The sequence below is a fragment of the Rhamphochromis longiceps genome, linkage group LG11, assembly GCF_057381845.1.
Source record: "Rhamphochromis longiceps isolate RC_006_pf linkage group LG11, R_longiceps_female_GT1.1, whole genome shotgun sequence".
NCBI classification, from domain to species: Eukaryota; Metazoa; Chordata; class Actinopteri; order Cichliformes; family Cichlidae; genus Rhamphochromis; species Rhamphochromis longiceps.
In genome coordinates this window covers 22,560,516-22,583,678 of record NC_140567.1, presented here as the reverse complement: position 1 = coordinate 22,583,678, position 23,163 = coordinate 22,560,516, and the positions used below count along the sequence as shown (strand labels likewise).

At 40.4% G+C, this 23,163-nt stretch overlaps 1 protein-coding gene across 3 annotated transcripts in view; it reads right to left on the bottom strand.

Moving 5' to 3' along the window:
• Positions 1–23,163, bottom strand: part of adam22 (ADAM metallopeptidase domain 22) — a 70,443-nt gene continuing 47,280 nt past the window's right edge. Inside the window, exons 9-32 of one of the 3 annotated variants that reach the window (XM_085422949.1) lie at positions 22,442–22,516; positions 20,424–20,495; positions 19,252–19,418; positions 19,080–19,164; positions 18,230–18,320; positions 17,599–17,650; positions 13,981–14,080; positions 13,194–13,265; positions 12,892–12,984; positions 12,234–12,314; positions 12,098–12,148; positions 11,932–11,995; positions 11,721–11,826; positions 11,518–11,637; positions 11,014–11,182; positions 10,594–10,693; positions 9,727–9,817; positions 9,562–9,615; positions 7,593–7,793; positions 7,137–7,237; positions 6,841–6,907; positions 4,496–4,585; positions 2,670–2,793; positions 1–2,447 (exon numbers count right to left, since the gene is read on the bottom strand). In XM_085422949.1, coding sequence (XP_085279075.1) covers positions 2,427–2,447; positions 2,670–2,793; positions 4,496–4,585; positions 6,841–6,907; positions 7,137–7,237; positions 7,593–7,793; positions 9,562–9,615; positions 9,727–9,817; positions 10,594–10,693; positions 11,014–11,182; positions 11,518–11,637; positions 11,721–11,826; positions 11,932–11,995; positions 12,098–12,148; positions 12,234–12,314; positions 12,892–12,984; positions 13,194–13,265; positions 13,981–14,080; positions 17,599–17,650; positions 18,230–18,320; positions 19,080–19,164; positions 19,252–19,418; positions 20,424–20,495; positions 22,442–22,516 — 2,247 coding nt within the window. In that variant the 3' untranslated portion in view covers positions 1–2,426. The remainder of the gene's footprint in view (positions 2,448–2,669; positions 2,794–4,495; positions 4,586–6,840; positions 6,908–7,136; positions 7,238–7,592; positions 7,794–9,561; positions 9,616–9,726; positions 9,818–10,593; positions 10,694–11,013; positions 11,183–11,517; positions 11,638–11,720; positions 11,827–11,931; positions 11,996–12,097; positions 12,149–12,233; positions 12,315–12,891; positions 12,985–13,193; positions 13,266–13,980; positions 14,081–17,598; positions 17,651–18,229; positions 18,321–19,079; positions 19,165–19,251; positions 19,419–20,423; positions 20,496–22,441; positions 22,517–23,163) is intronic. The other 2 variants (XM_085422947.1, XM_085422948.1) reach the window with 2 other exon arrangements.

Sequence of the window (23,163 nt, the reverse complement as noted above, 5' to 3'; positions counted from 1 at the left end):
GTGGTACACAAATACATTCAAGTCTCTGGCCAGACAGCTGCTCTGCAGGGATCGGTCAGTCCAGCTGTGTGCGGAGGCAGATATGTTTGGAGTAACACCTGTACAATCACACAAATCACTACTGCCTGCCAAATCACTACTGCCGTCCTCGATGGAGAATCCTGTAGAGTTTTGCCCAAGGCACCAGGACAAATGTCTCGCTGCTGCACAGTATTATGATGTTAGAAACATTTGTAAGGAGCTCAGAAATGATGCTCTCCCCAGCCTGGGGAAGCCCAGAAAGATCACTGGGCCGCTGGACACCGATAGTAAGACCAGAGGAACAAAAATAAAGAAAGTTCTGGTAGAAGGCAAATCATGAGCCCAGACAGCAACATGTGTCCAAACCTTACATCAGCACGTAGCATCGTATCAGCACATGCGTAAGGAACAACAGCTTCTATTGGCCCCAAAGGACAAAGGTGATGAAACGAAATGCTCTCCATCAAACTCATCAACCCACGTAATTACAATAATGCACTTACTTAATGTTTAAATAGCTGCTGTACATAATGCTGAGGGGGAAAAGGTGAACATTACAAAGGTACTTAATAAAAAAAAGATACTAGTAGCAATATTAATCCAATATTGTGAAGCTCATATTACCTATACAGTCCTAATGCATACATGAATTACAAATGTAAAAGTGCCCACACTGGAACAAAAACTAACAACAGTAAAATGACAAACATGAGGCCTTGACACAACAGTTTCTCCACAGTGTAGAGCACTGACTGTACAAAGAACTTGTTGGTGAGCGGGATTTGCATCCAGAAAAAAAAAGAAACCACCTTAAATAATTACACTGGCACGACAGTTAGCTTCGAACCACCTGCCATGAGCTTTACAAGCAACTGTGGTACACAGACCCATTAAAAACAACAGGAAAAGGCAATAGGGGGGAAAGACTCATCCGGTGACATGCTCATTTCCTGTTATGACCTCATAAAGAGCCTACCGGCGAAATAATCTGATATAGATCTGTCATGCTGTTGGGTCTTCGTAAGCTCGAACAGCAAGCACTGTACAGCATAGTTAATCATTTACAAGGCTAAATATCTCAGTCGTCACAGCTAAATTCAAAATGCGCATTTCAGTCAATTTCCAGATGCTGGCTGAGGCGGGTCACCAGCCAGATGTTCAATTACTCACATTCAAGTGGCTGCCACTGGAAAAATGGGAGTGCAGCCGTCTCAAACACACAAACACCTTGTCACCATCATTGGGAAATTTTCAGGAAATTCCGTGAGTGACAAGCGGCACATCTATAACTACGCCAAACACATCTCGTCCGTTCGTTTCACTCGGGAACGGGACGTAAAACTAATAAAAATGTAGCTAAATTAATATCGATCGAGAACGGTCTTAGCGACGCTCTTATTAATGTGCCACAGTCAACATCGCTGGATGTCTGTGTGTGTGTCTCACAGAGATGCATGAAAATAGTGGCTAAGGTAAAAAATAAACACATTCTGCTGTGGATGGAGAAGGCTATACAGGTCACAGTCACAGAGCGGGAGAAACCCAGACTGCAGGGTCTCTGAACTTATCTACAAATCAACAGGAAACAAAGAAATGCCTCTCTCTCTGTCTTTTTGTCTTTCAAAACAAAAGAAAACCCATACTCTTGTGTGTATTTTACTGTACATATTTACACACAAACCAAAGGGAGGAACAGCAGAGTGGGGTCCATGTTGCGGTGATACAATATGAGTTACCTTTAGTGGAGAGAAAGCATTAAGCCTACAGACGTTATAAAATCACAGCCCCATTTGCATGCTTTCCTTTCGGGTCAGACCGCTGTCCGTCTCGTCTTTTCGGTAGGAGGGAGTTGCCGATAAACACGGTCGTCTCATGCATACAGTGTTGGCGTTTCTACAGTAATTCACGTCAAAATGATCCGACGCAGATCCGGCGATGGCCTGGCTCCCACAGCTCCTTTCAGAGAGGAGCCTGTACAATTCGGATGGGATGATGCTGAAGTGAATACGACATGAGACAAGCTAAAGAGGGGTAAGGGTGGTGTGGGGGTTTTGGGTGGGGTTGTGTCGCGTTGGTGAAGCTTTAAGCAGACAGCAGGAACAGCTCAGTCTGAGCTCCAGCTGGTCTGGAGAGGATGTGGAGCTGGTGTCTCTGCCGGGACTCCACATCGTCACGTAGAGATCCACTGAATGAGGCTGTTTGGCAATACGGCCTCGCAGATGCTTGGTCACATTAACTCAAACTCAAACTCTGCCTGTTTCCTGTCCAGTGGGTGGGTGGGGCTCTCTCTTTTTCCTCTTTAGTCGCTTAGAGTCAATTTTGTATCATTTTTGTGTTTGTTCATTCATAGAAAAGGAGAGATGTGTAGTTCTTTATAGTCTTGTGTAGAGAGGGCAAGACAGCTGTTATATTGAGGTCTCCCACAACTGGAAATAGAAGAGAAGAAAGAGAAGCCTTTTAGCATCTCCCAAAGTTTACTGCTGGTCGGTCACATCACTTCCTTTTTCCACAGAGTTCAGGCTGGACTTACAGTTCTGCTGTTTTCCTTAAACCTTATGTCATTATAACGTGCTTCAGTAGTTTCATTTGCACACACAACCACCATTAAATGCAGAAATCCCTGTATTGTGTTTCTGATTGATACTTACCCTGGCACTCTGCCTGTTGGCTTTCCTCTGGTCATCGGGGAGAGGAGGCATAGGGTATGGGTACCTCCTGCTGGATGCAATAGATCCTGTGGAGGAGGTGGGAGACTTGGCAGGCGATAGCGTCCTGAGAAAAGAAATAAAGTGATCGTGATGTGACGTGATCATAAAGCTATTGCCCCCTTTTTTTTTTAGTTAGGGTAGGACTAAGATGTCCAAAGACACAGATACATAAATCAGGTTAGATCTGTGACTTTGGGCAACATCCTCCTTCAGCTGCTCCACCTATTCAGTTTTCACCTTCCTAAATAGCGAGTTTGCTCCTAGAAGCTGCTCACCAGAAAGCAAAGAGACAAAATTATAAAATAATCACTGCAAAAAATGTTTAGCTTTTAAGAGCAAACCCTGTGCATGATATGTATTTATTTACACAGCAGTAAACAGTTCCCGGCTGCAGTGTGGGCACAGTCATAGTTCCCTTCATGCTTCACCGTCTCACAGCATTTTCGGCAAGCGCCAACACACTCTTAGCTAGAAGCTGCAGAACAATAACTTTAGCCACTGTGGACAAAGCATGCTGCTAAAGGTAACTTCTGCTCTAAGCTTAGCTGGTGTGTTGTCTTGATGGGATAGCTCAATCTGCGGGAGCATGAAAAGGCGACTGGGACAGCGGGCCAGACCGGAGCTGGGTAAAAAAAAAACAAAAGACCAAGAGTCAGAGGAAGAGGTCCAGTCCAGTGAAACAGCAGCAGAAAGCCTGCAGCGTGTGCAGCGGCTTCTATACATCACTGCACCGTGGTGACTGAATGGTCCTGGGTTGGCCAAAATGATGGAAAGACCAGAGCAATTTGACGGCAGGTTGCAGAAGTTATTTTTTTCTCCTCGCATGAAGGAACTTTGAAGTGTTTAAACCTTTAACGTGTCTCTTCTGTAAAACAGTGGCATCTGATCAGCTTCATATTCATTCTGTAGCTTACTGTTGTTCTATTTCCTTTTCTAAGTCTTTTTACAGAGGATTCAATATTCAGTTTGCAGTTAAAAGTTCTGCAACCTGCTGCTCCATGTCTCTTCATTTTTTGGGCTGTTTCTACTCTAGGTAAGAAGAGGGAGAGGGTTAGAAATGTGCGCCTGGACAGTGAAGGTCTATAGATTCCAGTGTTGGTTTGCTGTTTACTGATGTTTGGGGTTTTTTAGCGAGCTTCAGCTTGTGTTTCTAACCATCTATAGACCTTGGGCACGATCAGAGATTTTGCCACAACAGCGCAATGATGATGTCAGAGCGGCACCCGAAATATCTGGCTCTGCGGTGACATCACACTGACGCGACGGCTCGTGAGGTCACTGTGAGCGAGGCGGAGGGCCGAACAACACAAAACACTTACTGACGGAACAACATTGAACATGCAGAGGTAACAAGAGACTGAGAGGGAGGGAGGAGAGCAAAGAAGGGAATAAGGAGAAATTAGGAATAAAAATGACTGGATTATAGTTTTACACTAGCACAGACAGTAATAGCCATCTTTGTTTTTGCATCAATACAATAAAGCAGGAAAATAAAAGTCTGCAACTTAAAAATTCAGCACTTGAGTTGTAAGAAAAAAAGTAAAGTTTAAAAATGTCTCTTTATCATCCTTATTTATGCACAAGTGGCAACCTTTTCTCAGTTGCAACATGCCATTCTCTGAGATATAGCTTTGAATTGTCTCCAGAAAGGAAAAAAAGACCAGATTGGCACTAAGCCTTCCTTTCCAAACCACAAATCAAACCAAAAAGTGAGGGAGTTTTTAGACAAGCGTGTGGGGTATACAGGACGTGGTCCGAGGTAATACCTAAGGTAAGGTCCTTGAGTGTTTCTATTCACATCTTCTACCCATTTAGTTACATCATAAAACTCTGTTTTGAGGCGAGGGGTTAAATACCTGTGGGAGGGTTGAGGGGGAGGGAAGTTAAAGGGACACAACACAAGGTGAGGGGGAGAAGAGAGAAAAGAAAGGAAGAAAAAAGAAACGGACAGAAATTTCTCCAGAAATAAGCGAGTGTGAGGGGGTGAGGTAAGGGGAAGGGAGAGAGGAAGAGGAAATATTTTAGGAAAGCAGAGCAGAGCAAAGATATTCTGAACAAGATGCAATTGAGGAAAAAATGGTGAGAAGATGGCAGACAGACCTGTGTGTGGTTTCAGATGAAAACGGCACTATGAAAATCACAAACACCTGTGTCGCGTGTTACAGGCTCGGTTGCATGTTGGTCTCATCATTCCAAGCAGCTATAGCTTCTTTGCCACTCCGGCAGTCTCATGCTTATATCGAGAACATGTGCACTACACACTACTCCTTATGCCAAGACCTTCAGACGCACAAACCGACCGACATACGAGGCTGGGAGGCAGCTGATGCACACAGCTCACTGTGCATTCACAGTCAACAGGCAGGTATGCACATATCTTATTTGTTCACAGGCTGTAGGTAAAGTCTAAAAGATTTAAAGCTTCGGCCTCAAAAGCCAAACAGAAGCTTAGAGTTCACGTTGATAGAGCAGGTCAATGTGAACAATGCAAAACGAGATACAATTACATTTTTCTGTCTGATACAAACAGAAGCATCGTTTCATTTTCTTTACAGAAATTATTTAATGACAAGAATATCAAACTTTATCATTTATTTGTTGAGTGTCAACAAATCTAATAAAAAGACCAAAACCAACAATAAACTGATTGAGCATACGTGTTCTACCCTCTCTGTCTCCATTTAACTGTGGCCAAAGATGAAAAGCCACAAATAAAAAAAAGTCATAATAATTAATTGTTGCCCACACAATACTGAAACTGCACACTGCTGTTACAATAAACACAAGCACTGCAGTTAAGTCTCTTCCTGCTAATGTTATGATTTCTACAAACACAGAGTAATGGTCTGAAGCATTCAGGTGTGTTTTAATACACAAATAATACAATCTTCCCAAGACCGGACGTCTCAGTAAGTTCTCCCCGAGCTCAGACAGTGTAATTCTCAAAGAAACTGCTTAAAACTCAAGAGCTACATCTCAGACTCAACAGGCATCAGTTAGCTTGTTATTTGTTAAAGTTCATGACAGCACAAATGAAAAAAGACTGAACTTGTTTGGCTAGTTTGGAAGAGTTACCAGTACAAAGCCTTGTTTTTGAAGAAAAACAAGTTGGCAACATGGCTTAGGTTTGCAGAGTTGCATCTTATCAACAACAACATTCCTTCAATTGTGTCCTTTGGACAGATAAGACCAAAGTGGAGATGTTTGGCCATAATGCACAGCACCTTATTTGGAGAAAACCAAACACCGCATATCAGCACAAACACCTCATACCAACTGGCAAGCATGGTGGTGGAGGGGTTATGATTTGGGCCAAGCAGAGCTTGATCCAGGCCAAGCTTTAGCTGTTAGATAGATGACTCGAGAAAGCTTTGGTACAGAAGAGTGCATGGTTGACCTCTTCTGTACCAAAGCTTTCTTGAGTCATCTGTCCAACAGCTAAAGCTTGGCCTGGGTCATGCAACAGGACAATGATCCCAAGCCTGCAGCGTGTGCAGTGGCAAAGCTGTGAGAGAGACAGACAGATGTGCATAGAGTCCTGCAAAAACTTTTTTTTCATATGACTGTATATGTGCATATGAACATGCAGACTCTGTGGGTCATTGGTAGTCACATCACATGGCAGTAAACAGTTGACTTGGAGAGCAAAGGAGGGAATGCAGCACAGAAATGTAATCTTGAAACTATCAACTACCTTCTGATATTGCTTTGGATTTCATTACCTTTATAAAATCGTATCTGCATTCATAAACAGTGACCGGTGCACGGTCTTGGCACAGACACCTGCTGGCCTAAACTGTCATCCTCAGAGTCTGGCTGTCTGGCCAAGACTAAAGGGTTCCCAATGTGACTGCCAGTGTTGTAAATATAACTATTCAGTAATCCACAGGTGAAAATACTGATCTAAATTTGCTCCTTTTCCCTAAAAACTGTTGGTTTTGGTCTTTTTGTGAGATTTACTAAAATAAAGAATGAAAATTATAAAGATAATGTCAGCTTGATTCTTTAATAGATCCTGATACATTAGTGTTTTTTACTACGGTGTCTCTCTATCTGCAAGTAGAGCGTTCACTGACATCACAACTTAATCAGTTTCCCAAATATTACTTACTCTGTGGAGTTCGAGCGAGCACGGAACTTCTTTCCTTTCAGTTTCTTACGATTACCGCTCAGGTTTCCTGAAGACAAACAAAACAGAAGTGCACATTTAGATTCACATGCTAAGTATTTAATGGGATGATAATGAAAAAGCAGGCCTGTATGAGAAGGGCTACAATTGGTTTGTTAGTTGTGGTTTGAATTTAGCCTAAAGATCAGAACGTGAGTTAGATTCTTTCACTGTTTCCTGTCCTGAACAAACACATTCATTTTCTTTCATCCTGAGAAACAAAAAAAAGCACCGCTTACCTTGCCACGAGTTGCTTCTTGGTCGCCCATTTTCACAGATGTCAGTGATGTGTTTGGCATCTGGAATTCTCTCACTCCACGAGTGGGACAGGCCATTAGATCTAGGTCACATGAGAGAAGGAAAAAAAAAAAAAAAGTTCAGTAACGTCTTCCTAAGATGCTGCAAGTCTGCTGCAAATGAGGCTAAAATGAGGCTGAGGTAAATGAATCAGAAGATGAAGATGCCATGTCATCATTATGAGCCATGAAAACATTTCATGACAGATGAATATGACATGAGATGAAAGCACTTGATGCAAAACTGCCAAAATGCTCACAGGTTTCTGCATTTTGGTCATTTCCAGAAAAAGGTAAGACACCTAATGAAAGCACGAAAACATGTTGAGCTCATCTACACCGGTGATGCACACGCACACACTTGCCAGCAAATGACTGAGTGATGGTGAGATAGCACACCTGAAGGCAAACAGTGAGCGGTTCTGAGAAATGGATGGGATGGAGGGAGTGAAGGACGGGGTGCAAATCTGCAGGTGCGACAGGCAGGCTGACCTCTTCTTGGAGCTGCAGCCCGAGTTTGTGCTTACACCCGGAGGCATGTCGCTGTAAAATGAATCTGCATCCCCAGGTTTTGTGACATAGTCACCTGGAGGCATTTGCCTGGAAGTACAGAAGAATTCATTTAGATGCTGCAGAGATGAACACCATGACAGGAAACAGCCACCTGCATATATTTTAATTAAAAGCTTTTTATAGTCCATTTATGATCTGTGCCACATTTTGTTTTCTTCTACTCTGGTGACTGCTTTGAATTTTTCATTATGTAATTAGTTGTTCAGTTATTGCACTAAGCTTGCACTAAGAGCCCCCATTTACATTTCTCCCTATTTTTGTTCTAGCTCAGTCTAGTTGGCTAACATCATTATACTCTCATGTCTAAAAAAAGGGAAAAATGTTTTTTTTAATACATATATATACATACACATATATATATACATACACACACATATATACATACATATACACATATATATATACATACACACACATATATACATACATATACACATATATATATACATACACACACATATATACATACATATACACATATATATATATATATATATATATATATACACATATACATATACATATATATACATATACATATATACATATATATATACACATATATATATATACACATATATATATATATATATATATATACATATACATATATATATATATATATATATATATATACATATATATATATGTACATATACATATATATATGTACATATACATATATATATATATATATATATATATATATATATATATATATATATATATATATGTATATATATATATATATGGTGGCTGACTAAATACTTTTTTGCCCCACTGTATGTTTTCTCTATTTTCTATAATAAAAACACTCATAAGCATTTCAAAGACTTTTACTGGCAATATAAATATGCAAAGAGTGTTTTGGCTACTTCTTGCTTTTTACTTTAAGAAGTGGTACAAAAAACCCAAATGTAAAAGATTTCTGACCTCATTAATAATTGGCTTGTTGAAGGTAATTTTCAAAACAACTTTTCGTGACCTGATATTCGTCACTTTCTTACAACCTTTTCTTGCCAACGATGAAAATAGGTCATACAAATAAATAAAGGATGTCCATAAAATGTATATAAAAGGAAGAAGGACGTTTGTGGAGTGGCCGTTTGGTTTCTTCTATCGAGGAGACAGACCCCAGCGGGGTTTATTTCTTGCCAGTTGTTTTAGAATTGTAAAAATCAATGAAACAACTTCACCAACCCATCTTTACAAAGCTGAAGAAGTCAATCTGCCTTCTTTTCCAAGCTCTTAAGAGTAAAATGTATCCATTTATAAATGTTACAAATTATGCTAAAAAAGTGAATTACAAGTCTGTTGATTTAAAACTTTGTTATTGTAAATCACCTGCTGGAGCCACATGCAGTACGATCGGGGCCCACCACAGACTCATGGCCCTCATAATGCATATTTTTACATTTGATATTTAGTTTTCCTTTTGATTATATAACTTCATGTAGATGACATTTAAATGCAAGACGATTACTTGTAGCAGATTAGAAAACATTTTTGGTCATTTTTGTTATTATGCAGGGCGGGGATATTTCAGATTTCCTCAGGGTCTCGCTGCAGATTTGTATTTAAGATCTTGCTCCGGGTTTTGGATCATTTGAGCACAAAGAAACGACTGAGTATTAACTACAGGTTTTGTGGTCTTTGCAAAAAAACAAAACAAAACAAGGAAAGAAAAAGTTACTGAGAGAACAATAACACACTCAAACAAGCTGCAGCTCTGTCATGCACTTTAGAGTCACGCTTTAAATAACAGAGTAAGAAAAAGATGTTAAAGTGTGCAAACCGGCAGAATCTCCGGTGAACCTCAGACTCGATGTAGCATTTCTGCTTGTAGCTCCTGTAAAGAAAACAGCAATCTTATAACAATCCAGAAAGTTCATACTTTTATTTATTATTATTTCCACTCATCACTCATCATCAGACATGCACAAACTATGTGTAGACTCACTTGTAGCACCAGGCTGTTACAGCCAGTATTAGGGCGAGGAAGAGGATAGAGCCCGCAATAGCCCCGATGATGATGTTAGTGCTGTTGATACCTGAGACAGAGGAAGAGAGTAGAGTGGGAAGCCAAATGTGTATTAACTGAGATGTGTGTGTCTCTTGTATCTGGAACAATGCAGACACATGGGGATACACAAACCACAAAACAGTGCAGCAGAGCACAAAAACACAGAACATTTAGCAAGAAAAGTTCATCAGGAAGACACGGGAGAAAAAAAACACCAAAACCTCAGTCACCCTCCAACACTACTCTGAGGGGGAACCTACAAGCGCTTCCCATTCAGGGTAACAATAAAAACTGCTTGCTTCTCAATTGAATGAGGGCTGTAATTATCTAACTGTGATGGGACTGAAGTTGGAGTGAGACAAGACGAGGAGGAGCGGGAAATGACATCAAAGACAAGACAAACACAATGAAAAAGGAACCTAAATCTGACCTCAAATCACTCCGTCAAAGACATCGGCCTGTCGACAAAGAATGAGTGTGAAAATAATGACAAACAAAAAGAATGACATGCAAGGTTCAGTGAATACAAATGCAGCAGGTTTAATGAGCAGACGTGAGCCCCCAAAAATAACAAAAATTAAAAGACAATTGAAAAGCAACAAAAAGGATGACATATCTGTGGTGAAGTGGAAGGACAATGAAGAAAGAAATGAAACGGGTGTAGCAGGTTGGGAAGAGGGGTGGGGTTTTTACAGAGGGACAAGTGTGCAGAGCAGCCCTGAAATATGACTGGAGGGAAAATGTGATGTAGAGACAGAGGCAGGAACAAGTGGAACAGGTGCAGAGGGCAGATAAAATGTCTACCTGAAACTGAGGCTGTGGTTTTGGCCACAGGAAACATGAAGCTACAATCCTCTCCTGTCCAGCCCTGGTTACACACACACTTCAGCTCATTGCTGCACACCTGCAGGATGAAAATGTAACATAATTAGATATTTGTCGAAGTCTGTTATGGGCACTTTATGGGTCAAAATTCAAGTTGGTCTGATTGCAACCACAAAATATGGTGACTCAAGTCTTTATGTTTCTCAAGTTATTTCAAGTCCACAATCAGGCATCAAAACATTAAAATAAAAAGAAAACCCCGACAGCAGCTAAATAGATACTTCCCAAATACTATAAGTGGGAAACACTTATATTATATTATATTATATTATATTATATTATATTATATGATTGGATCAATTCTAGGCGTTGGTGTATGAGTTCGCTGTTGGCGTGTACCCCATTTCCAGAGCAAATGGCCTTGTCAGTCGTCCCTGGGCAGGTGCTGAAGTTGAACTGCTGGATGGGGAGACATTTGTGGTTGAAGCAGATGCTGTCTGTGCCGCAGGCCGTCCCGTCCTCGACGTATCCCAGGTCTATATCTCCGTCGATCACCACGTGAGCACCACTGAAGAGCAAACAAGACTGAGTGACTTGAAAGGCTATGTTGGCTTGCAGTAAACGTGGCGTGATGTGCAGGCTGCTGTTTCTTAGTTCATCTGTGATGTTTAGAAGAATGTAGTTTTCCTGGCTCGGTGGGTCTCTAACAATCAATGAAGGATTTACTTGATGCTAGAGTTATGTGCTTTGTAAACAACTGAGAGAGCAACAAGCGAGGAGATTTTTTTAAGAGCGTTCCTCCTTCAGTGCTGCACAAACAATAGTATTCCATAGACTAAACACAGATCACAAATGATCATTATAGACTGTTTTAGGTGTTTTCTTTTTTGTTCCTTTGGCTACCTGCAGTCCAAAGAGGCACTGTGTTGGGCTACAGAGAATGAAGTCAGCCCTCCCTGCAGCTCTCCCAGTCGTGGAGCAGGAGAGATGTTGGAGCACAGCAGATAGCCACAGTGAACATCCCTGAACACAAAAGGTGCAAACACATATCAGCAGGAGAGGAAAGTAACCCAGAGCTCCACAGGAGGCACAGACGACTGGCTTACTGCTTGTTACACTGGATCCACGTGTCCTTGTCTTTTCCACAGTTGCCTTTTTCTGTCCCTTCAATGTTAAGCTTCTCGTAGCAGAACTTGTCAGCTGCTGTTGCCTCTGAGGGAAACACAAGCAATTTTAAGGAGAATAATACGAGGGTGTTTTCTGTGCAGCTCCTCTAGATCTCCTTGCGTTGGAATGCACATGAGAGAAAACACCTACTTTCTCCCCAAATGAACTTGCACTGTCTGTCTTTGGTTTTGCACCTTCCACTGAAGCAGCGACCCTACAGGCAAACAAGGTGATTCTTAACAAAGTGCATGCCAATCAGCTGAGAGGTTTTTAAACATTTTAATGCAAGATCACATAAAACTCATCAAGATCTTACTTGGTCTTTTTCACATGTGTAACCATCCATCTTGTGCACATTTGGTGGACACTGCAAAAAATAGAGAAAGCCTCAAAAATACAGTGATGCAAATCTAAGTATGAGCAGATGTTTAGGAGGAAAAATCCGTGCTCACCTGGCTGGAATTGCCCAAGCAGATTTCTGGGATGTCACAGTCATTCACCGCATCTCTGCACACAATTCCCCTGAACTCCATCTGTATCAGCACACAAGACAAATTAAATCGGAAAAGGTTTTGTGTTTCATTCCACGTCCGGCAGAAAAAAACAAAAAGTCAAACGTTTTTTGCCATCATAAAGTAAAGTGTGTGACAAGTCTGCCCATTCACAGCTAAAACACACCCCATCAATGTTAACTATGTCCATATCTTTTCTTGTAGGATTTAATGGTCCTAAATAGTTTCCGTTTCAGTTTCAGTAGCGGAGGAGTGCCTGAAAGTGGCATAATCCCCGGAGACCACGGCTATTTTTTCAGTGCTTCCAATGTAGGAAAAAGGATATCTAGTTCAACACTTCCTGTTTTGTCAGTCATTGTTAGATTTTACACAGATACATTTTTGAAAAGCTGATTTAAAACTAAATCCCCATCAGATCGTAGCTAATAGTATTTCAGCTTCTGCTCTCCACATGGACTGTTTGTCTGCATGCAACCAAACCCTGCTTGAATGTGACTAAACCAAAAATCCACCATACTCTGCAGCTCCATATCTGTTTATAAAGATCAGTATATTTAGATAAAAACCACTTAAAACCTGCTACTGTCCGGTTTAGTACCTGGCAGTTATTGCAGCAGAGTCCATTGCTACAAACAGAGCCCTGAGTCAGGGTGCAGTTCTTGCAGCAGTTCTCTCCTTCTTTTGCACATTCCTGAAAGGAAGAAAAACTTTTCTCAACACAGTTTATTCTTTGCCTTAATTTCTCCAATGACTTTACTTCACTGCTTCAGATGTTAACCCTTTTTCTTTGATTGTTTATTTTGCTGTAACTCATCTCTTTGACCTTGGATGATCATAAAGGTTAAGCCTTCAGTATATATATCTGTGTATTTTTCATTCATCCGCGGATGTTTAACTCACCGCTGGGTTTCCGCAGTCACACTCCTCTCCTGGCTCCACAAAGCCATTGCCGCATTCTGGAGGGTCTAACAGCTGAGTGAATAAAGAGCTAAATTAATATATACACTCACCAGCCACTTCATTGGGTATAGCTGTTCACCTGCTTGTTGATACAAATATCTAATCAGCCAATCACATGGCTGAAGCTCACTACATTTAGGCATGTAGACATGGTCTGGAAGACCTGCTGAAATTTAACCCGAGCATTAAAATAAAGGCGATTCCAGCAACTTTAAACGTGGCATGGAGCTTTAACAGCTCCCAATCTACTGGCATTTTCCTGCACAACCATCTCTGGGGTTTACAGACAATGGTCAAAAAAAGACAAAATCTCCAGTGAACAGCAGGACAAAAATTCCTTGTTTGATGTCAGAGGTCAATGATCAGACTGCTTCCAGCTGACAGGAAGGGAACAGTAACTCAAATAACTACTTGTTACAACCAAGGTATGCAAAAGAGCATCTCTGATTACTTCATTCAGCAGGAAAACACACCATATCACAGAGCTGAATGTAATGGAACGGGCGATTCACATCATGGATGTGCAGCTGATTAAATCTGCAGCATCTGAGTTATGCTATCATTTGAATGGAGCAAAATCTCTGAGGAATGTTTCCAGGATGTCACGAAGAAGCAGATCTGAAGGCAAAGGAGGGTCCACCCTGATACTAGCAAGGCATACCTAATGAACTTTCCAGTAAATATAGATTATATACGTATGTAGCATTTGGTTGAAAGTATGATGTACCTTCAGAGGTTTGTTGAACAGACAGGCTCCTCCACCGCTGTTCAAGAAGTTATAGTACTCCTCCACATTGCAGTCAGAGAATTTCTTGGGCAGGTAAAAACTGTTCAAAACAACAAGAACGCATCGGGCTGTTAACGCGGACACAAAATAAACCACGTGTGCAGATTTTACTGTGTGCGTGAGAGGGTTTCCTCCCTGCCAACACCAAAGAACAAAAGACTGAAAAAACACAGTTTTAAGCACCTTAACCCGTTCAGTCTTTGTATCGTGCATTTACTTAATTACAATTTAGTTTTACACAATTTTACAGTTACTAGTGTGAACTGTTTTTTTATTAATATACTTAAAATTGCTTCTTTTTTACCAAACATAAAACACACTTTAAATATTAGAGGTTTTACGGCAGGTTCACTATACTCACAGTTCAGAGGAGATCCTTATAATAACATGGAGACAGACATTTAGCACAACTGACTCTGTGAACATCGTACGGAGATATGAGCGGGCTGTAAATGGATTCTAAGATGTGCCGTTTTTACGTTGTCCTGGAAAACAAGCCTAATATTATCGATGAGTCATTTTTAAGCCGGCATTGCATTATCATTTGACACTGAAGCCCCAAAAGAACAAAAAGAATATCTGACTAATTTTTTTAATGAGTTGCTCAGAATAGAAATCAAGCTCTGCTGAGAGTGTCATCAGCTCTTTAATTCTCACTGTGATTGCTTCAATTCATTTATAATTAAAGGCTAAAGTCCAGCTGGATGGCACATCCATCCGGACTTCAGTGTCCGATCTCAGCGGAGCTTGAAAATGCCTGGCCAGGCTGATGCTTTTAATGGCATTATCCCAACAGTGAGCAGCACTTAAATATTATTATGTTCTTCTGCACTGTTAGTCTTAATCCTGATTATTCTGCAGGAAAAGGTTAGAGTGGCTCATCAGGTCTGCCAAACCAGACAATGCAATAATGAGAGAGTCGAGGGTGGGAGAGGCTTTGGCTGATGTTTCATGTGTAATTTGACTAAATGAAGCCATCACCAATGATGACGATGGTTATATAAAGAGGAGGTAATGGATGAAGTACACTACAATATTTCTGCAAGTTTTGGGAATTAATAAGGTTTATTGCTGTCCCGGCTCTTATACGGGATTTGTTCTTGAAATCTTGTAGCTTTCATTCCCTTTTAAACATCAAGATGAGGTGAAGCAAAGAAGAAACATGCTTGTGTGATTCCCCAGTTGGTACCACATGGAATAACACTATTATTCACTCTTTATTTCACAGCATGCACACAATATGATCAAAATATGTATTATATTTTTAAAATAGAAATAAAAAGACCACTATAAAAACCAAACTATTTCGCTAGCAACCTTCTTCCTTCCTTCGCTCCGTTACAGTCAGCTTATAACACCTGGTGGTTATTAGGACGCTCATCAGCAGCTTAGCCATTTCTCAATTTCTTAATCTCTGCATTAAAATTGTGAAGTGGGATTTGAGTCTTTGTCGTGCCTGTCTATTCTTGGTACTGTGCGTTTTAGGCTATCTGGCCTCATTAAATTAAAAAATATTAAAGGCTTTAAGGTTGCTCCCTTTGAAATACATATTTTGACCCGGTTTGCTGATGCCAACACCCATTCTCACAGGAGAAGGAAGGAAATAAAAATAGAAAAACCTACAGAATTTAACTGCTACCAAATCCTAACTTAACCTTAATGGAAAATGTGTTTTTTTTTTAAGAAACTTCAGTTTATACAAGGTGTAGTTAGGATTTAAGATCTTAAGAAAAGCTACTGTATACACTGCATAGGAGCACACATACCCACAGATGGGTGACATATTAAAGGAAAAACCTGAGCTTTGCTGGCACAGCTTTGGGAGCCTTTGGCCCCTTAAAGAAATGTGTCAAATATTGCAAACCTACATGAAGTTGCTCTGACTGATCCTATAAAAAGGCAGAGGCCACTTCCAGGATGAAAACTGTACAAATATCACTGAATGATTTAATGAGTGTGAAAATGATGTGAATCATTTTGCTGTCTTCGCAAACACCTGTGAGAGACTTGAGTGTTGGACAGCGCTGATTAAAACATCTAACGAGGAAGTCTTTTCATTACTTATCTTGTTTTTCTCTTTCCTTTAATTTGTGTCCCGTCTGTATTTTAACACAAATCCACTCAGACACGCACTCGCGCAACACACAAGCAAACAGAGGAGCTACATCCTGTGAAAAAACTAGTTAAAGGTAGTCAGGTGAAGAAAATCAGACATGCAGGTGCTGAGGGATTAAAAATAAACTTCAGAGGCCGCTCATTGAATACAATCGTCTGAAACACCACTGACTCGATTTTAGGGAAATTGCTTGGGTCTGTTCACAGGTGACAGGTTTAAATAAGCACAAAGTCACCTGTCCTCTGTCATGTGACCTTGTGACAATAGAGGAGGTTTATTAAGGTAAGCCAATAGAGCAGGATCTCAGTGTTTGGGAAGTGTACTTGTTGTGTTGTTACAGGAGAATGAGACAAATATTGACCCAAGATGAGAATGACATTGCAGACTGTATCAACTGGATAACGATGAACAAAAATCAGTAATGAGAAGTTTTAATTTTTAAACAGCAGGGTGGAGAAGAAGCCTCTCGGCAATCGGGAAAAACAAATCAATGACATTTATCAGCTATTCAGTCAGTAACATTGCCCAAAAACTGAAAAATACACACTAAGTATGTGATATTTTACAAAGTGATCATGAAAAATACAGCCAGTGTATTACAAACAGGACATCAAGCTGTATTTGTTCATATCATCTAGGTAAAATGAGAAGCTGGGGCCACAGTGGCTGTAGTGCCCTTGGATGACAAAGGGAAAGGTTGTGATGACTGACAACCTCCCTCTGACGCAGCCATTTGGTTCAAAACCAGCACAAGCAACGCTCACAAGCTTCAGCTCACCTGCTGTCCCATTCGGGATGGGGGGGGGGGGGAATTGTAAGAAGTATATAAGAAGAGAGGTACACGCACACAGACAGACAACACACACACAGATCACACACAGACACTCACAGTGGCATGATGCCAAGCAGGCCTGTGCAGTCCACAAAAATATTTTAATCATCTATTTTCTTATCTAAGCAAATAAGACATTACAGAAGGCCTTTATGCAGAGAAATGCTCAATGTTATATAACAAGAAGATAGCAACTGGAAATTAAACCTGGACTGTCCCCTAGTGGTGAATTATAAAGGTACAAGAACACAGCAGTGAATGACATACATGTAATTTAAATGGATAAATAGATTGATATTTGAGATTTAATTGGTTTTAAATACATAAGAGACACACATGTAAACTTTATGTTTACATATTAAAACACATAGCTTTGACAAGGCAGGATGACACTTATTGATAACTGCAGTTATAGCGATATTTAAGTAAATATTCATACAGGGAAGGGAACGAAAGCAACTTATAGTCTGGGTAACATTGCATCCAACTCCATGCTGTGTCAGAATTTGTTAAAATGCTTTGATGAGACTGAATCATCGGCATCTGTGAGAGTTGACAAGAATTCAGCTGTGAGATGAGATCAGGAAATGCACTTTGAAAAGGAACTTACCCAATGTCATCCATGATACAGCCGGCCCAGCGATCATCACACTTGCATTCACCTGGAAAAATACATTTGTGATATCATCAAAATTGAGTTTTAAGAAGAATGTGTGTTTTTATTATTGTTAGGGGGGAAATTTGACAATATTTACAAAAACAAGTGCAATTCATATGTAGTGTACAGATGTGTAAAATACTGGACACAGTAATAATAAAATTAGGGAGGTTTGGAAAAGAAAAACATAAAAGCACATAATGTTGGAGAAGGAAAATGAAAAGACAAAAAAATGCGGGTATTTACATGTGTTTTTTACACATATTTTACTAGTTAACCTCATATTGCAGGAGACGGTTAAAGTTAGATGCCTTTGCATGTGTGTAAATGCATAAATATATAGAAAAGATATTAATTATTATAGATAGTATAGTTAATTATTCTATTAGGTTGTAACACATGCCCAGCCATTCATTCCTCCTCTCCTTTTCTGGGGTGCATTTACAAGATATATGAGAATGGAGATGATGAAACCTCAACAAAAAACAAAACAAAAAACAAAAATAACAAATAATAATCAGTGTTAAATCTCATGAAGAGCGTGAGAGAAGACAGAAGGGATCATTAAGATTTAACGGTTTACCGTTAAGGATCCTCTTCTTGTCCGAGAAGATGCCGATGTTCTGTCCAAGAGACTGTGCGAGGGTAATGGCCATCTCATTAGTTTTCCCATACTGAAGAAAAAATGCAGAGGAAGAGAGAATGAAGTGAATCAATGAAAAAAAGACCAAGAATCTTTGATTTATTGTAGGAAATCTTGTTGTAAAGCAGAAAAAACAGTAATTAATTTAAATGAAAGAAAATTGAAATTATATGAATCCAATGGTACTTTTCTTTTTCTCATAATTCCGTTGATTTTTACAAGATCTCCAACACCACTGGCTAAAATACAGCTCCAAACCATGACAGAGCCTCCACCGTGTTTTATAGATGGCTGTAGACACTCACTGTTGTACCTCTCGCCTGACCCCTACTGAACATATTGGATTGAAAATTAAAAATTGGATAGGTGACTCCATTAGTTGGACCCATGTGCCTAAAGACACCATTTAAAATTAGTTCTTCGCTAAGTTGTTTGTTATGTGTAGACACAACTATGATTCATCCCGTTATTAATGCTTGAATGATTCATAGCTCAGTGTTTAGGGACTCAACAACAAACAAGCAAACAAACAAAAAAGTATTCGTCTGAAAGTGGGCGAAAAAGCAGCCAATGTCCAAAGAAAACCCTGAAGAAGTATTGCTCAAGACCACGTTAAAAATGGCAAAATATAGAAATGAGGGTTGGTTCAAGACTTTTGCACAGCACTGTATCCCTCATTTAATCACAGAAAACAGTCGGTGTTGGTGGTGATCAATGTAAACTGACCACTGTGATTGAACTCCACGTTGTCTGCATCATTTAACTTTAAAATTATTTAATTTTCACTCACCTCATTGACGCCCCCTCCTTTGGTGAGAGAGCAAACTCCGCCCATATAGGAAGCTCCACCCCAGCTGCTATGAAAGCGAGACCCTCTGATGAAAGAAAAGGGTGTTTTATCAAAAGATGCTGAGTGTATAAGGGGAAAAAAAACATTTTATTTTCCTAACTGGCATACTCACGAGAAGAGGTGAACAGAGTCACATTTCTCCTTGATGAAGTCTTTCCTGTACTTCATGAACTCCTTCAGGGTCACCATGGGGTCATCGTCAATGTTAAATTTGTTGTCAGCTGACCAGGTTTCCATTGCAACGAGCACAATTCGGGTATTAAGTTGTTCCCTGAAAATCTGTGGAAAAAGCAAACTTGATATCAGGAAAAATGTCAAGAAGGTTTAAATACTTGTGTAACAGAAAGTGGCAAAAATATTCGGTTTGATGTGTCATGAGCATCGGCATCTCCAGCTGTTCAATACGACAGTGATCAAATGCTCAGTATGATCCTGCCACCAGACAGCTGCGGCACATCATAAGAAACCAGACAGACAGTAAACAAAGGTAACCGTCTGAAGGACACAGTGGGAGCAAACTCTGCTGTAAATAATAATGTTTGCTTTCATAAGACGCAAATCTGCAGGTGCCTCGGGCCAGACAAACACCGGAGGAGAGCAAAGTGTCTGCATTCAAAATAAATGCTAATGGTTTGTCAGTGCAGGGATGGAGGGGTCAGTGTGCATGATTTAATCCCATTGTGGCCCCTACAAACTCAAACTATCTGCCTCTGCTGGTGCATCTGTGTGGAGAGTTCACTGCTGCCAAAAGTGCAGAAGAAACAATACCCACAGACACTAAACCTGCTCCAGACCATTGTTGCGTTATTTCTTTTCCAGCTCTTATTCCAACATTTCTTCCAGGTGTATGCTATAGTGTTTAGCATAGATGAAAGAAATCAATGCGTGCCTCCTAAATAAAGCCTGCTTCATATGATCTTCTTCAAGGGCACAACAAAAAGCATGACCTTTCTCCAGCTTCACCAGCCTCTCAGCTTACAGACGTGACCCTGTCCCAGCTCAGATTTCAGTAATACAACACACAGACGTGGCTACAAATAATCAAACACTTAAAATCTGCCTCTGAGCTGTCGGGATGCCACCACTGCTTTTGACATCCAGTCATCTGAAAACCTCATAACTGGGCGGTTAATGGCTGCTCGCGGCATATTATGGGCCAGGAGAGGCTTTAAATGGGGAGAGTGAGGTTGGTTAAATGAGAAATCAGTGCAGCGTGCGCTCGACTCCAGTACCTGGGAGTGCTTGTGGCAAGCTTTCCAAGAAGCGGATCGATACAGTTCTTACCATGTCAGCGATATTGACCACTGTCTTAGCGTTGTTGTTCGTATGCCCGACGGAAAGCCGGTGCTTCTTATACTGTAGAAAGAAAAAAAAACAAAGAAAGAGAGACAAGAAGGATAAATTAATATAAATGGGTTTCATAATCTGGAACAAATTTACTTTAAGCCATTTTAATGCATGGAAGAAGCCTGTGTCTGCACATTGGATTCAGTCTTAATGTTGCTTTTATAATATAAAAACAAAGTCAATTCCATTCCAGTGGATCTTAGTTGATCAGAATGTTTTTTCATGCTCAGTAAAGGCAGCGTTTGAAGTGCATGCTCTTACTTTGTTTACAGCCTTGACTCTCAGCCCAACCAGCTTCCTGTAGACTCTGAGCTATTTAAAAGATGTTTTTCTTTTAACAAAACCCAAGAAACCACACAACAAACAATGGAATGAGTCTAATTTCATACATGTCTTAAATCCAAAGCCTGACATGCTTCAACTATTTCTTCCTGTTTCAGTATTCATCAATCCATCTTCTTCTTGTCCAATTCAGGGTCATATGGGTGGGTGAGCCATCATGCAAACGCCACACGGAACATCTTTATCCCGCTAGCAGATTCAAACCCATGGCCTTTCTTGTTGTGATGTGACAGTGGTAACCACAGGACCACCGTGCAACCCCCTGTTTGACTATTGTTTACTGGAAATGGTAACACCAAGATTTACGTGAATATCTATCTATGTGGATGACCACATGAATCTTTCTGCAAAATTAATTTACAAGAACAAGTGTATATGAGTCCAAACTTTTCCATCTTAGCTGTATTTTACATCTTTGAAGCATAAAATGTAAAATGAATTATTACGACTCTTAATATTGACAGAATTGTTTGGATACGCAGTCCTGTGAAAAACTAAGTACACCCTTTCTGCCTTCATAGGAATTAAGATCAGAATCAGAATCAGAATCAGAATCAGAATACTTTATTGATCCCTGGGGGAAATTATTTGATGAAGATGATAAGTAGCAGCCAGGTACTGATACTCAAATGGAATTTAATAATTGATCATCACCAAGTGTGAGCACCTCTATAAAAAGCAGACGTTTTGGCACTTTGCTGGTCTGAGGCATTCATGGTGTGTGTCAAAACAATGCCACAATCTTCCCAGGAGTGGACGACGCAGCAAATTGAACCAGAAGAGCAGATTTTCTAATGCTCGAAGAAATTTAAATCTACAGCCTCAGTTAGCATGTTAAATGTCAAAGATGACTGAACTTGGTGTGTTTGGAAGGGTTCCCAGGAGAAAGCCTCTCCTTTCTAAAAACAACATGGCAGCACGGCTAAGGTTTGAAAAGCTGAATCTCCTTTAGAGAGACGAGACCAAAGCGGAGATGTCTGGCTGTCATTACGGCGCCACATTTGGAGAAAACCAAGCAGCGCATCAGCAAAAAAGCACCTCATACCAACTGTGAAACACGGTGGTGAAAGGGTGATGATTTTGGGCGTTTTGCAGTAACGGCGCCTTGGCAACTTACAGTCATTGAGTTGACCATGGACTCCTCTTTATACCAAAATACTCTAAAGTCAAGTGTGAACCTAGACTTTAACCCCAAACCCATGAAATGCTGTCATATGACTTCAAGAGAGTTAGGCATAAAGGGACGTCTGCAAACTTCAATGAACTGCAACAATATTGCAAACAAAACTGTTTTTAGTAAATAAATACAGTCTCTGTGTAGTATTTTGTGTTGCTGTGCACCTGAGGTTGAAATTAAATAATTTTAAACCTGATAAGCACCAACTGAGTTTTATTATGACCTTCTAAGTAAGTCCGTAGAATTGAAAAGGGATGTGCACTCTTTCTACTATGACTGTTTGTGATGCGACAGTCAGACAGTCGTGATAAAAAGTGACGCTTCACACCTGCATCACTTCAATCTAGAGAGATTTGTGGTCAGTGGGCCAGCATAACACGATTTCTGGCTTCAGGTCACATTCATGTCTATTTTTTGTAGTCTCTAATAAGCTTACCATTAAATGGTCATTGATCACCATCAGCTCGATGTATTTGGTCTCATCTTCTACACTTCGTGACAAACGTGGAGCCTGAAAAGAGACGACAGTTTTATCATATTAACGGGAGGCAGACGCCATCTTTTTCTAAATAAAAAAATTAAAGAGAATTTCAAAAGAGTACAGTAAAAACAAAGGTCAACTCGAGGCTCAAAGAAAAATAAATGACAAATCAAAGAGCATCAGCTTAGCAAAAGCCAAACCAGGTTTGTCTGTGAGCCCAAATCAAAGTAAATATGAGCGCAGCTTTCAGGGCTGAGAGACAGACAGCTGCAGACACCTGACTATGTCTGAGAAAAGGCGAGGAGGGAAGCAGCCTCTACTTATAAGATAAATATTTCATGAAACCGAAGAAGACGAGAAGAGGAGAAGAGCGGGCTGGAGAGCTGTTGAGTGGGAGGAACGCTTGGAAACAGCGCACTCTTTATGAATTAACATAAAACATATTGACGGAAAGCAGTGTAATCAAGACAACAGCCTTGGTAGCATAATTAGCTCTCTGTCTTACACTCATGCAGGCATGCACAAAATATAAGCATCTGCACGCCTCCGCTGCTATTGGTGATCATTTTCCTCTGCCATCTGAGCAGCTGTGGTTCAGGTGGTAGAGGACTGTCCGGGGCCGGCGCTTCCTTCCCCGGTTACTATACTGCCTAAATATCCTTGGGCACACTGACTTC